The 15,373-nt window shown below is 43.8% G+C and overlaps 2 protein-coding genes across 2 annotated transcripts in view; one reads left to right on the plus strand and one right to left on the minus strand.

Moving 5' to 3' along the window:
- Positions 1–2,324: 2,324 nt before the first annotated feature.
- T265_15210 (hypothetical protein) overlaps positions 2,325–15,373 on the plus strand; it is a gene marked incomplete at both ends in the record, with an annotated part of 27,300 nt that continues 14,251 nt past the window's right edge. Inside the window, one exon of the mRNA XM_009177065.1 lies at positions 2,325–2,623. Within this exon, the coding sequence (XP_009175329.1) occupies positions 2,327–2,623 (297 nt within the window). The remainder of the gene's footprint in view (positions 2,624–15,373) is intronic.
- Positions 11,591–15,318, minus strand: T265_15211 (hypothetical protein; the record flags this gene model as incomplete). The annotated part of the gene is made up of 3 exons (XM_009177066.1): positions 11,591–11,795; positions 14,955–15,123; positions 15,168–15,318. Coding segments are annotated over 3 exons (525 nt in total), but the record flags the coding sequence as incomplete, so codon positions are not given.

Here is a 15,373-nt window from a genome sequence, read left to right on the forward strand (position 1 = left end):
TAAGAAACGAGATAGCAAAGGCCAAGTAAACATATTTTCATGCATGTTGGAAGAATCCCCATCGTGAACTGACGAATTTAAAATCTACTTCGATGAAGGGTTTGTGAGAAGACAAAATATCGCTAAGGCACGCGCTTAGTGGCGCATCACTTCCCGACGAAATGTCCACAGTCACTCATGAATTCCCGACTTAGTTACACCACCCAATGCACTCGGTGTTCCGTTGTCCATTTTTTTCTGTCTTCATGATCGGTGAGCGAATGGTTATACGATGAAGGCTGTTGCCACTGTGCAATCGCAATGAAATTCAATTCTCCGATAAATGTTAAGTGGTTCCGCCTGGCTACAAACTGCATTCTAGGCTCTCGACACGTGAAATTTCTGTGCAAAATCACGCAGTAAATCTGGCTTATTTGACCTGCGGTGTGCGGACATGCCGTAGTAATATTGTCCTCCCTTCCTTCATTTTCCACAGTAATGCAGTTCCACCGACCATACAAGTGGCACATTCGCCAATGTGTTACCCGCATGAAAACTACACTTTTGGAAACCGTAAGTCAAGATATCAGACTTCTAGGTTTTTCTGTTTTTTTCTAATATTTAACTGTTTTATCGGGTGGAGTGCGGTGGGTTTCGGGATTAATCACAAAGTGTCTACGGAGCATTCTGTGATAAGGTAGACCACAACGGGATGTTCATCAGCAAATCATGTTTCAAACAATGTGGGGCATTGTCATCGTTAGAAAGCCTGAATTTGAGCGTTGATACTGGCGGCCTGAACGAATATACTTGTTACAATTTCCCGCAATCAGGGGCGCATTTTAGGATAAAAGAATGGATATCAAATACGCACCCTTTTTGAGGATTTCCCCGTTTGCTGGTTCCTGAAAAAAAAGATGATGTACTCAAGATTAGATAAGAAACGACCTTTTGTTGTGTAGTCGTGGAGTTCATTCGGGTTGTGTTAGGTAATGCGGAGCCCCCAGATAGCAACAGGGGGAATACTGATGTTGCCTCCTGGCTGCGTACTCAGTCAGTGAAAACGAAGAGTGCACGACGTCAGCGACCTTCCATTTATTGTGCGCCGGTCGGACGAGTTTGAAATGAGAACATCCTAGGAGACGGCAGGTCATTGGGCGATTGGATTACCATTATTCTGGGAAGGATCGATAATCTAAGTCTAGTTGTTTAACGTTTGTTCCAAAAATGATATCAGGTTATCTTGCCGCACTTTCTTCAGACTCAGTGCACAAAAAAAGTGAAAGTGAATGTAAACCACTAAATTGAAACAAAGCCAGTTAACGAGAGGGAGTGAAGATAAGTCCCAGGACAGATAAGTCCCAGGATTACTCGTTTCAAAAATAATACATAAATGCAACCAAGCATACGTATTAGTACTGTCACCGAAAGAAGAAATTGTAAACAACACATTAAATGTTCGGTTGCTAAGTTTCTTAGCTAGTGAGTGACTTCGTAATGTTCAATCTTGATTCAGTCGCATTTGTTTATCTTTATCGATATTTCAGTAAGAGCATGGTCGTATTAGTTTACATAGGTATTGGGATAGAAGGAGAGTTGCTACACGGTGAACACCAGTGTGAACTGGTATTGTGAATAGGCTGGAAATAGGCCTTCGGGTTGGACAACTTCAAAGGAACGATCAACGGAGGCCGCGAAATAAAGGACCTGCCCAGAGTGAGAGGCAGTAATCCATTCAATACGCGAACCAATCAGTCACCTGGAGTTTTGCTTCAGTGAACTGTGTATTACTGCCTTATAGAAATAAAATTCCATCCGCGTTAGGCATGCACGCGCTCCCTTCTGAATTTCTCCTCAGTGTAGATCAGGTATGTCAAGATGTAGGGCCGCAATCCATACCTATTCGTAAATTGTTGCAGCTCCGAAGGAGAGATGGACGTCTAGCCAGTCCGGAGAACAACATTCATTTCGTCTGATATGAAGGATGGTTTGTGGTTACCGAAATGCTTCTCGTGACATTCATGTAAAATACCATGCATAATATTTTCTTAATTTCGACTGCAGAATTTGATCGCACATGTCGTGTGACCGAGCTCTGTCGTGGGATCATGCTCCCAACTCAGATGCCCTGTGTGTATTGCGCATGACGTAACTTTGTATGGCTCATCCAGGAACCAGCAAGTCCAACTGTGTTTGTAATGTTTTAAGCAAAATCGTATTTCGTTGAGCGAAAACCTGCAGATTTACACCTCGAAATTTGGAATGATTTTGAGATCTGCTACACTTTGTTTGGTTGCCTCACTCAATCTGCGCTTCAAGTTGCATTCAATTTTCACCTCACACAGCCACCAATGATATCGCCCTTCTCAAATTATCCACACCATTCGATCTCACGCGACCGAACATCAGTGCCGTGAATCTCCCCGCCACAAACAATTCCACGCTGCCAAACGTGAATGAATCGGGTGAAATGGTTGGATTTGGAATCTATTTGCATCCTGACAGAATTCCAACTACCGCTCAGTTAGCAACATTTAGAGTTGATACACACCAAAGATGTGCTCAAGTCCACGCAGCGTACAATCCGTTCAATCCTATTTACAACTTTTGCGTCGACGACGATGTAACAAGACGCTTGATGAAGGTTAGTTGATCGTAACTGTTTATTTGGTCAACTTAGTGTACACCAAACCTCATTTTATGAATACCGTTTTGATCATTCAAATAACAGACCCGGCCTGTTTTCCCAATCCACGTGGCGAATTGATGCCGCAAAATCATTTTTTGGAAAAACATCTTGAAAGTACGGTGACATAAGGAAACGGTCTATTGCTGGTTGTTTGGTTTTTCAGAAATCTAACACGCGTGTGTTTGATTACAAGTGACCAGAGAACGTTTGGTGCTCTGAACGAGATAGTCGCGTGACGTTAGCCTAGACCAGGCTATCCTAATCCTGACTGCGTGTGCTTTCACTGGCTTGATAATTAGCGTGCAAGATCGCATTCCTTCTAGCTTCCACTTCGGTATGCCTTTCGACACCAGAATAGTATGCATTACATTTTTATGAAGATTGTCTGGAATCTGCCTGGCCGAGGACTGTCCAGACAATAATCCTGCGATACGTAATTTAAGCTGCATTGCATATTTGCAGATCCATTCCACCTTGAATAGAGGTAACTAAAGGCGTAAACTACAACGACACCGTACAGATCTGTCTAATGCGGAGATTCATCGATAGGATGGAGTATTTTCTTTTGAATGTCGGTGATTTTTCGTCGGAGTATTAGCACACCTATAAAACGCCACCGACATTGCAAGAGTTTTGAATTTTGAATTTTCACCTGTTCATGGGGTTTCACATCCGTCGTTATAACACACTAGTTTCGATGACCAAATGAATAGTCGACAAGGAGGAAAGACGGTCAGGGGACTGCACTTGGCAATGAGAAAACTAAAGCTGAGAGGAATAATTCGGTCACAAGAATTCTATGATTTTTAATCCGCTCAGTTTGCCACATTTAAGCAAACGAAGTAACGGCATTCGTGATGGATAGCGAACGAAGTGGCACGATTCGTGTTGGGTGATGCAGTGTAAACTTGTATACTTGAAATGCCTTTTCACTCAAAATTTCAGGGCGACAGTGGAGCTGGATTCTTGAGAAATTACCCACAGAAAACCAACTGTGTTTGGCACGCTCAGTAGGGTTTGTCTTGACAACGACACATGCATTCCCTCAATTCTAGTCCGCGTGACATCAAAACTTGGTTGGATTCAGAATAAAGTTTTAACTATTCCGTGATGTTCACTGTTCTAAAGGGGTGATTGAATAAACTGATGCATACTCACTAATGTTGTTGTCTTTTCGGGACATGCGAATATACACAAGTCGGGATTGTGGTTGCCTCAGTTCTGGCCAGACAGTTATTGTTAGTCAATGTGTCTTAGCAGATAGATAGATAGGTGCATGGTACGGCGTTTGAAAAGTGTCGCTACAATCAGTCACGTGACTCGAATCAGCCAGGTGAGCTACGACTGCGCTAGTAATCGACTTCCGTAAGTTGGGTGTCAGCCCAAATGCATCATGCTTATTTATTCTCTTGCGTAAATATCGTGTCATGCAACTTATGTATTCTGACATATAGCGACGGGTGAAGTAATAATCTACCATGCTTTGCGCGTGAACCGGCAGCTTGGCTTCACAAAGTAGAGTCGTCAGTTGAGTGGTCGTCAAACGGATTTTCGATTTGTATGATGCAGACGCCGAATCAGATGGCCTCCGAGCGGGTTCACCATGAAACGAAAGATGGATGAAGACGTATTCCTCTTGGATCGAAAGATAGATACAGGGTACGGCGAATTGTCCTTTTACAAGGCGTTTACCGGAGTATCGACCGTTCAAGTGACCTATCATTTATTGTAGGTGGCTGGATTCCGGGATAGAAAAATCAGCGAAGTTTTCTTCTTGGAACGTAAACTGAATAACCTGATATAATGTACTAACACTTGTTAAGCTTTCCGGTGGATTGTAGGATTTATACGTGCAGGCGAATATACCGTCTACACATCACAGTTTGCTTGCAAACACTACACTACACTACACTTGTGTTGGTAAACACCATATCTGGACCACGGTTTCGGGGCCGAAATAAAGTGATCTATGATAATTTAATCGGTGTTCGTTCGATGAACTACCCGAAACGGGGTTCGAAGAGCTGACGCCTCGAAACGTCCATAGAAACTAATCGAAATATCCGCCGCAACTCATATTGGCAGATGATTTCACGGACGGGCCAGCGGATATGATCTTGGAAACGCCAGGTGGAACATCCGGGTATTATGTGGGGTGTCAGACAAATCCTACGTTATCCCGGTCGGTGATAACATAGACCAGTTTCACAGTTCACTACGTGCGACAAATTAAAATCATATGGCATGAGCGAAAATACAATCTTCGACCATTAGCTTTTCACATCATCAATCCATCCCACCAAAACAATTGTACGATATTGCTACACATACACACGTCCAAGTTCCAAAATCCACCTCGCGTACCGCTGGAGACCAAGATTCGTCAGGGGCACCTTGCACCGCATACGCCCTCAATGACAGAGAAGCACACCCGAACAGGAACCAGGCCGGCGGTTGCAAATGCGTATCCGGTAGTTCCGTGGGTGCGGGTTGCATTTCATCGCCTCGCGTTGCATTGCACATGTATATATAGAGAGGATGTGGGGATTGGCGTTCGTAGGCAACCAAGGACTAGCTGATCACGACAATCCCGATGATAGATCTACGTATGCTGGTGTTGGCCGTGCTGTTGGTCTCGGTTGCAGCTCGGCCTGGGCAGACCGAACGCATTCCGACGTATTTCGGATCGTGGGGCAAACTTGGTGTATGTTGATGAAGAACGTTTGTTGTGTCTCGTGTTACTCATGTGACCAGATTTCTTCAGTCGGTTGGGTTATTGTTCCGTAGGCTATTTTCTTGCTCATTTGGTTGCCTAGCCAGCTTGTTAGCCTGTTAGCTGGTTAGTCAGATAGTTAGCGAGTAACTAGGTGAGAGATTTAGTTAGCACGCCCTGTGGCCGGTTTTGAACTCCAGCGTTGCATTTGTGTGATCGAAATATATTTGTTACGTCTGCCTTCTGTTCCAGGGAAACTGTTGCCCTTGGACCACCACGGTACTTTGCTGTCCACCCGGTTGGCGTTGTGATATATCTCCGGATTTCTGTTTCCCACGTGCAAGTGAAAGCGAAGCCTCGGACCAGGTTGTTCCACTCAAATTTCCATTGGGACAGTAAACAATCGACCGACATTCGGACACACTTGTCCAGATATGTCTTCGATGAGACACGCTTGTTGATTGCGCTTGCCATAAACTCACATTTGATTCTTTTTTGCGCGAGTGTTCATCAGGTTGGCGTTTTCGCAATAAACCGCAGCTTATGATCCCAATGTTCGATTCATCTATTTCTGTTCTGTTCGATGACTGGGTGAGTGCTTGTGGCCAATACGACCATTTTGACTTTGAGATGGTTTCGTGCATTCGCAGTGTGTCAGCGAATATGTTGTGGAATGCTATTGGTCGCCGCACTCAGTATTTAAGGCGAAATTTTACGAGTTCTGTGACTTATTCCAGAAGGCTTTTAAGCCGGTTTCATAGTGGTCAGGCCTCAGATTACCTCGCTCTCCGAAGTTGTCGTTACTGTGGGCTTACACGGTTCACCTGATCAGTGGTCTCTCTTAGAGACAGAAGTTCAGATGTTTTTCACGCAATAATCTGTAGGGAGTCGTCCGTATACATTTAATCAGTCAGTGCGATATGTCTTGTGCCCGAATCCGGGAGAGGGCACATGCGTTCTCATGGTGTAGGTGTCCGATTCCCTGCATCTGTGATTTTATTGATTCCATCAGCATGTTTGTGCGACAAACCGAATTCGAATCGTGGTAGACTGCTTGAACTGAATGGAAGATGTGGAACGTTTCGTTGGTTGTGCCTCCGTTGAGCCTATGCAGTTTGTCCGCGTTTTTTCTTCATAATTATTGATAAATATGTTTAGGCCGGCTCAGTGATTCTGGATTTTGATATGAGGCACAAACTTGGTCGTTAATATAACATTTACCTTGTTGAAATGTGACTGCAAAAACCACATTTCCAAAGTTCACATGAGAAAACCTACGTCCTTTATAATAGTTTCAGCACTCAGTTGGGCCACGTTGACTTACGCGCGAAACCACATAAGTTAATACCTTACAATGGAGCCATTTCAACAAGTGCTCCTGGGTGAATAGAGCAATATGCAATACATATGAACAAACGACAAATTCTGCAATTTCGCCGGCTTCTTTTTACTCCGGTTCAGGAATTGCCATTTCCTAACGAGATCCCGAAGACATTCGTACACCAGGGAAGTTAGCCACAAGATACCAAGACCCACGTGTTGATTTAGACAACACGTGCGATGACAATTTTACAGAGCGGCTTACGTTCAGGCCCAACACGAGAAATACGGTGTAGACGCAAAACGGTAACAACAAAACGGGAAACGACCTCGTACACCATGAGAATTGAGGAATAGAATCAGCAACCCCACCCACCCAAAGCTACCGTGTATTCCCATGATTTGCCAACTCAATCCACCGTATGCAAGTATGAGATCAGATGCAGTCGTCATTAGCACTTGCCGAATACGGCCATTACTTCCGGGCCTGGGTTCCACTAGGATGCCTTTCTCACAATGCCCACCACCTGGATTTTCATCACTGAACAAGACCAGGTCTTCAGCTCGACTATTCTCTATCCACCTATGTCGCAACTGTAAAAGCCGAATCTACTCCCGAGTCCAGTGCTTCCCCAGTTTGGTGTGGACTCACCAGAATATTTACGCCAAGACAGTTGGACGCCTTTTCAAACGAGGATGATTTGAATATGATGATCTATGCCTTGATAAAGAGATCGGTTGTTCAACTGAATTTCGTGCATATGGTCAGGGCTAGTTTGATTTGGTCAGCATCGATTCGCTTGCGCTGGGTGATTCCGATTGCCAGTAACTGATGGATCATTGGGTATTGAAAATGCATACCGTGCATTCGTTTACTGATCCGATGGTTGTGCTGAAATCATCTGTGTTGCAGACTTTATGTTTTGTTTTACCACTCATTCCCCTATGAACCTGTATCCTGCCTACCTAAGCGTTTACAATGAGCGAATAATTCTGGTCACGTAAATGGCGGTTTATTCTTCAACCTGTAGTAATTCTGAGAACCTTTGAGCCGCTGCGTTGCACTTTTCCGTGATCGCTTCCGGCAATTTAGAATGTGTACCCCAGATATTGAACAAGATTTTATATTAACGAAGCTTGGATGTTAGCGGAACATCTTAAATATGCAAGAGTATCACCACCCCGATCATCCTGTTCACTTGTATTCCCCAAATCCATTGAGGGCATGGATACATTATGCAAGCGCAGCAGGCACTTTCTTATCGGACTCATTGCATTCTAATTGGCTGTATAACGAAGCATATAACAAATGAGGAAATCGTTAGTGTTTTATGCCAATTTGAAGCCGGATCTGAACCATTCTGCGAAACCCGGTTTCCGTAGTTTTGAAATTCTCGGAATGAAACCGCAGAAAATCATGTGCCTCGTCGAATGGTGACCCTGACCCTATATATTGTTTTCAAACGGCTTAGATGAAGCTCTTCGATTGTTTGGGAGCTCAAACCCCGTCGCGGCCGTTGGACAAGTGCGACATTTTGGTGTGGATTCACGAGAATAATTACGTCTGGTCACGGGGACCTCTCTTCAAACTAGGGTCATCATCCTCATCGACTGCATGACATCAGTGTTCAACACCGATGCTTCTCTGCCGTACACACGCGATTCAATTGAAAGCCTTATTGTAAAGAGAAGAATAAAGGTAGACAGAAGAGGGACTTAGTGCAGTTTTACTACAATCATCTTGAGGTACCTACACCTCCAGACACTCATTCAGGCGATCTGGATAGAAACTAACAACAAGAACCCTACAGACATCGTTTTGGCAGCCACATCTTGTACTCTCTCCAACCAGGTGCAGTGGGGATCACGCGGTCCCCATAATGGGAGACGGGTTGCACCGACATCACCCAAGCGTTTCCTAATCTCCTTCACACCCCTCTGCCAAATCAAACTTTGGTGACCTCTATGCGTACGCCACTCTCAGCTGAGCATGAAAACCAACACTCTCCTCGGCAAACGATGGTCAGGCGTACACACGCCCCAAACAACGCAGCTTCTGGTGCTTCACACATACTTCAAATGAAGTACCCGTTGCACAAACAAAGGCTCGCTTCCTAACTGCCTCGTTACGGATACGCCTACAGCAACCCTTGGTTCTGAAACAAAGATTTTCGAACACCTGATGACGTCACATTTTCGCTGCTCAGATAGGCCAAGCCTCACGGCCATACAACAAAATAACAAAAGCTCTGAGCATCGTTCTGCATTGTTACGATCTTCAAGACTCGGTGCTCCTCTGATGATTCAAATGATGTGACTAGAATTATCACATCATCACCACGCTTCCGTGCCATTTTTTAGGGTTTTCACTGGAATTTCCACAATATCAATACAGCTTCACGGTCAATCGGATTGTTTCTGCTCTATGCAGTACCTAAGGCTGCCTAAGAATTTGCGAACCGTTACGTGTTCCAAAGATTCAACCAATCATGACAGTCTCTCGCATGCTACTGACAAATTGATAACCTATTTCTCGCTTGACTAGCCATTTCATTTTCATGTTCTGTGAGCTAATTACTCATTTGAACACTACGACAGCTCGTGTGGAATAATCAGCTAACAGTCAAGAAAAGTTGGGATGTGGATGATTGTGATGAGTTTATTACTTTATTATTATTTTTATTATTATTATTATTTTCCAAATTCTATGGAATTTGGAAAAATACTTTTGGCAGTAGCAATCCGAATCTTCTTAAGATAGGATACCTCAGCCTCGTCCAATGACTGATCAACTCAATCGTAGGTGCAGTTTGCGCCTCAACCGTTTAGTTGGAACCTTAGGATTTTGTTGACCGAAAGCCACTTGGGCTGTTTGATATCCCATATCGAGTTAACCAGGTTAGAATTCCCGAATGTGGTACTGTGTTGCGCTCATTTTGTACCCGAGATTATCTTTCGCGGCTGTGAGGCAACTGAGCTTGTTGACTGCGCACATGCATGCTCAAGATGTCACCGGACTTCCAACTCACACACCTGTAGGGCATCGACGAAACATTTTCTGCATGCTGGAATAAGCGAGGGCTGATTGAAAGTGGTACGCCATTCTAGTCAAACAAATTAGTTACTAAATAAACGATGTGCCGTAAATGGAACTAAAGCTATCAAGACGCCTTAATGTGACCAAGTGAACGAATTTGTCTACCTCGGCCATCACAGCTCAGTTATTAATGAAAATGCGTATTGGCGAACTGTGAAACTACGCTTGCACAGCGGTTTCATGACGGAACTCGTTCAATTACTGGCCAGGTTGGACAAGTTACTCGAGGACCGAACAACTGAGTGTTTTCACCAAGCCATTGCACAGCGGAGCTCGAAAGTGTTCTAAATGTCATCTCGATCAGCTTGGAGGAATAGTCCGTGAGTACCGTGTAACGAAGATGCATGCATACCCAAGAGTGTGACTAAACATGTGCTTTGAACAGTGCGCATTCAGACAATGGGGCTCGTATAGTACGTCGACTGTTAGCACAGTAATTTCAAAACCAATCCGTCTATGCTGAAGCAATCTTGAAAGTTGAAGCTGGTCTCGCGAGTCTAGTGATTATTTCAACGTGAAATTCAACCACTGGAACGAACACCAACCTGCTAAATCTGCTTTCGTTACAATAATCTTGTAAGATTGCATAGCTGCATTGCACAGCTCACTCAGATTCAAATTTAGTTGTAGACGTATTCACGGACGTTAGAGAATCAGGCAAGTTGTTGTCAAGTCACTAATAAACTAGTCTTTGTAGGCCAGTAGATTAACCTGCGCTTTAGAACAGCCAGGCCATACCCTAACCACAAATAAGCAGATATGTTCAAATCAATAGTGTTGGACGGTGAACGAAATTCAACGGCCCTCGTACTATGCTAACTTGACTGATGAGCTCACTCCTTCTCACAGAATGGAGCATCAAATTATACACGATTTTATGTGCAACCTTCATGCAATATTTATTTCGAGAAAAAATCAGTCTTCATTTGGCATTCCCGCGTTCGGTGAAGGCGACAGATCAAATATTACAAGTTCACTTGTTGAAAATTCAGGACTGACAGAACCGTCCGCGTATTAGTCCCAGTTTGGTGCGACAACATGTCCAACAAACACGGGCACCGCAGAATCACACACGAGGGCGAAGAAGAACGGGTGATTGACAGAAATCGTCTCAGGCAATCGGGTACTAAAGTTCACAGTGAATAGTGTTGCGGCAGCCGCTGTCACTCCTTCCTCATCGAGCTGAATAAAGAAGGAAAATGAGAATGGAATTATGTTCTCCTATTGCACGTTTCTGAGTTTGTGAAACAGCAGGTGTTCAAAATATGCACGTGATGCACCGTCACTCGTTGGCCAACAATACATACCAAAGAGAATCAAGCCCCAGCATTAGTAGGTCAGTCGATCGGTAGCATACTGTCTCAAAGAAAATCATGGGTGTCAGGGCACAAGCAGAACTATAAATAAGTATCATATACAAAAGCACTTGGTTCATACACATATTCTGTTGTCTGAGAATTCCAGAGGCCCGACATATTGTTCACTTATGCAGACGAAGATACACATTGTGGAGAGCTTCTCCAAGTTACAATGTACTATACGTCCGCACCATGTGAAAGGGGCTTCTCAGCGGTTTTGATTACTCTTCCTCTGAACCGAAAAATGGCTCGTCATGCATTCGTTATCGAAATGAGATTTACTGTTCATATTTGGCCAAGCTGCGGAATAATACTCGGATCATTGTATTAAACTTGCCTCTAGCACGGCTTTGTGATAGGCATCGGTCACAGACAAGAACGACTGCGACAACCTGGAAAAGTCTGCACCCTCGAACAATTTCTTCATCCCACATTCATATAAAATCGGCTGCAAATCTATCATGGGTTGATGCGCGAGCTTGAATTTCGGTAGATACAAGTAAGCGTTTTCCATGTGGAACGAACGGGCTTCTCAGTGCGGAAGCCAATTGTCCTGGTGCTTGTAATCTGGAAAGAAGTTTCGGCAAACCAGTCCTTTCTTGTGGCAACAAAATCATCAGCGACCATTCACTCTGGGAACTGAAATAATCAAAAATGGGCGGAGATTCAGATCACTTTCAGTTGAACTGGCAAATAATGCGTGATTCAATAGGATTGCTAGTTAGGAATGATGGTTTTCGGTATCCTTCTGTGTACCAGACGATTCTCCAATACTGACTAGGCAGCTTCATACCGATGATGATCATCACTATTCAAAAGTGATGCTTCTCCTCTGCAACTCCGTAATTTTTATTTAAAAGCCATCCTGTGTTGAAAAGACGGAGATGCTTGGAGAAGGTATCTAGTGCTAGTCCATCGAAACAATTCTGGGGTACGCACATCTCCAGAAATACTAGCGATTGGATTGAGTACAGGAGAAAACAATTATATAAGAAAGAAAGAGCAAAGCGTCATCAGTAGACTGATTCCTCTAGTTGTCGTCCTTCTGGTTGCTCCGAGAGAGGTGATAACTTTGATGTCGCAGCGCAAGGTCCGATGTCGCATTTTAGGTTTTTTCCATTTTAGATTGTAATTGACTATAAGGGGCACCGATCTGCCGACGCAAGCATTGTAGCCTTTTGCCCAAGTACGAGTGCATTAATTGAAATTTCTTACAGCTTCGTGTGGGGCGACTTGGTTTCGAGGAATACATGGTAACCACAAAATGCACACTGCAGAGGCTGGCAATTCTTCGGGCGCCTGATGGTCGCCAGTATGAGCAACCTCAGGGAAATAGCGAACATCGCGGATAGCTAGGCGAAGCACTCGTCTGTAATACCAGAGGCGGAGATAGACAACAAATCCACCAACCCTCTTATGAGGTATATAACGGCACTTTAAAAAGCCACGCACTGTTGGGTGGTCGGGACTCGACAATGGTTATTTTGGGACTATGCAACTATGCAATAAGTAGCAAATTTTGGAGCAATCCTAGTGTCACGATTAGATGTCCTGTGCTAGATCTAGGGTTTATTCAGATACAATTTTATGCTTTCTGTTGCTAGATACGGCTCTACCGACAATAGCGGTTGGTTTCTTCAAAATCGATCCACCGTTAATTTAACCATCAAATGGGTTTAACTTGGTGCGATGTACAATGTATTCATGGAACATTTACCGGCAATATCTTTTTGCCTGAAGATGTTTGAAGTGCATTACATATCAATGTATAAACGATGAAGAGGGCGCGAACGTTTCTTCATTGGATTCGGTTGTCATCCCTGTACGTCATGTAAGCTCCCACAGCGCATTTACCAACAGCATAGAACGCAAAATATCAATCTTATTGAATATTTCGCGACAGAATTTCGTCATCCGTCCTCGGTGGATCATTTTTAGTCGTAAACGGCTGTTGGAATTGAGTCATGAACGTAGGAGACCATTCTGCACAAGAGAATCGAGGTCTACCTAGCCCTGAATTAAACAACCAATAATTCGGCTTCATCGCTATCGCCCCCATTAATGTCAAATTTTGGAAGCAAAAGGTCCTGATAAAAACTGCACAACTAAAAGCTTCGTATTGCTGAACCAAAAAAGGAAGTTATGGCAAGCGACCTGTAATTTCCTGCGTTCCCTTCCAGAGAAAGATCAGGTTCAGGTACACTCTACTAGTCACGTATATCCCTGATTCAATAGGGGCCTCGTATATTGGCGACTGCTTACTTATTCCGGTTAATCGGCGTATTTGCTGGCAATAAGTCTAACCGCACACGTGCACAGTCAGCAAAATAGACCATTTTATAGACAGTTACGCGAGGAAAATGAACAGACGAATGTAACACTGGTGAGGACGATTTCAGATACGTGAAGGTATTAACGCTGAGTATTGTTTAAATCCTTGCAACCATTTTTTGTTCCTTCTGAGTATTGAACTGATGAAAACACGCTGCGGATTTGATGAAAAGCGTGAAAACCAGTCCCATAGTTAGCCTACTAAAACCTTGCACCAGGTGAGCTTACCCAGGCACTGTTGTGTGGGAAGCCGTTTCGACCTGATAATCAAATGGTGACGGATTCGGTATGTAATGCTGAATAGTAGCTGTACACATTGTGCAAATTACCGATGGGAACGCTTATCTTGGTCCGTGTTGGTGGGCGCCGAACGAAAAGGACATTCGAAAAGTCATAGGCTGCAGGAGACGATGATCATTGAGCGTAGTGAATTAAGGGAATCGATCACGGAAATTGATGTGAGCTGAGGATTTCCAGGTTTGTAGGTGCATTCTAAATGAAGGGGACAAGAATACCACCTATGCAAAGTGTGCTCCCGTGTTTACATTTGATTGCCACGAGATGTCAATTAAGCGTACATGGGAAGGATCCTTTGATGTCCCCAGCGTGCGCAGTGGGTCAAGGGCTCGCTTTTACTCAGCTGAATTCTACTGCGGTTAACCAGATCAAGCTTGGAATATAGATATTCCCAGCTGGTTAACCTACGGGGATTGAGGGATCTTTAATAGAACGAGAATGAAACTGTTTTCCGAACGGATAAACATTCAATTTCCCAAAATCGTCTGACAGTCTGTGAAATATTTCGTGGGAAAACCAAGGTGGGGTATATGAGCTGCATTAACGTTTCAAGCTTTAATAAATCATATTCCATTTGTGAAAAATCGAGATGCCGTTGGGTTTCGGGTCCAAATTTACGCAAACAGGCCAGGCTAAATATGGTCCTGTATGATTGCTTGACTCTTCGTGATATAAGTGTAGATTATGTTGGCTGACAGGAATGGGCCTAAAGTAAGACAAGCGGACTTAGTTTTCCTATATTTCGGCCATATCTCTCGTGAACTTGTGGAAGACATACACGATGATTTTCGAACATTATTCGATGCATCGTGAATATACAGGATCAGCCGGCGAAAACTTTGTGTGATTTCATGTCATTCAAGTGTAAATACTGAACGTTTCAAAGAGTGCAAAGAGTAACATAGCGAAAGTTGTCACCACTGATAAAATGCTGAAATCAATATTGATTGGTTTGACCACAATTGCACCCCAACGGTTCTAAATTTGGTACAGCTTCAAGAATAAACCGTATGGTATATTACTAAACTTATCGGTTTTTGAGGAGGTGGCTCTTGATCTATTCGCGGAGCTTAGCAGATAGCTTGCAAACGTTTCGTCACCAGAAAACCAACGTCAGCAACCAACAAGCTCACTCGAGCTACCAATATTTCAACATATTAGTAAACTTACTCGCTCGGTCGAAAAGGAAATTGTGTAGCCATACCGTCCAGTTCTGCGAGATCAGCCAGATAGAAGGGCGATTTCCTATACATCATTTGCACTTTCCTTGATTCCCCGTTCAAGCAATGGAAGTCACTCTCTTGAGTTTGTTCCTTATCAAACGGGTGATCCCATGACCCTACAGATTTGTTCAGACCACGGTTGAGCAGTGCAGCCACTTACCTCGAAAATACAACGCATTGGCTTGTAAGAACCTCGAGTCTTGGTCGAGAAAATTAGGCGGTAACAGTTCCTCAATTTTGTCCTTCGTGCTTTCGGCAACCCAGGTGTTATTGTGACATCTTTTCGCCTCTATATTTGGCAGTCCGGTTAGCTATATGCCACATGACAGTGAGAGAATGTTGGAGGAATATGATTACCAGCTCAAC

This window comes from Opisthorchis viverrini (assembly GCF_000715545.1).
Source record: "Opisthorchis viverrini unplaced genomic scaffold opera_v5_400, whole genome shotgun sequence".
Lineage (NCBI taxonomy): Eukaryota > Metazoa > Platyhelminthes > Trematoda > Opisthorchiida > Opisthorchiidae > Opisthorchis > Opisthorchis viverrini.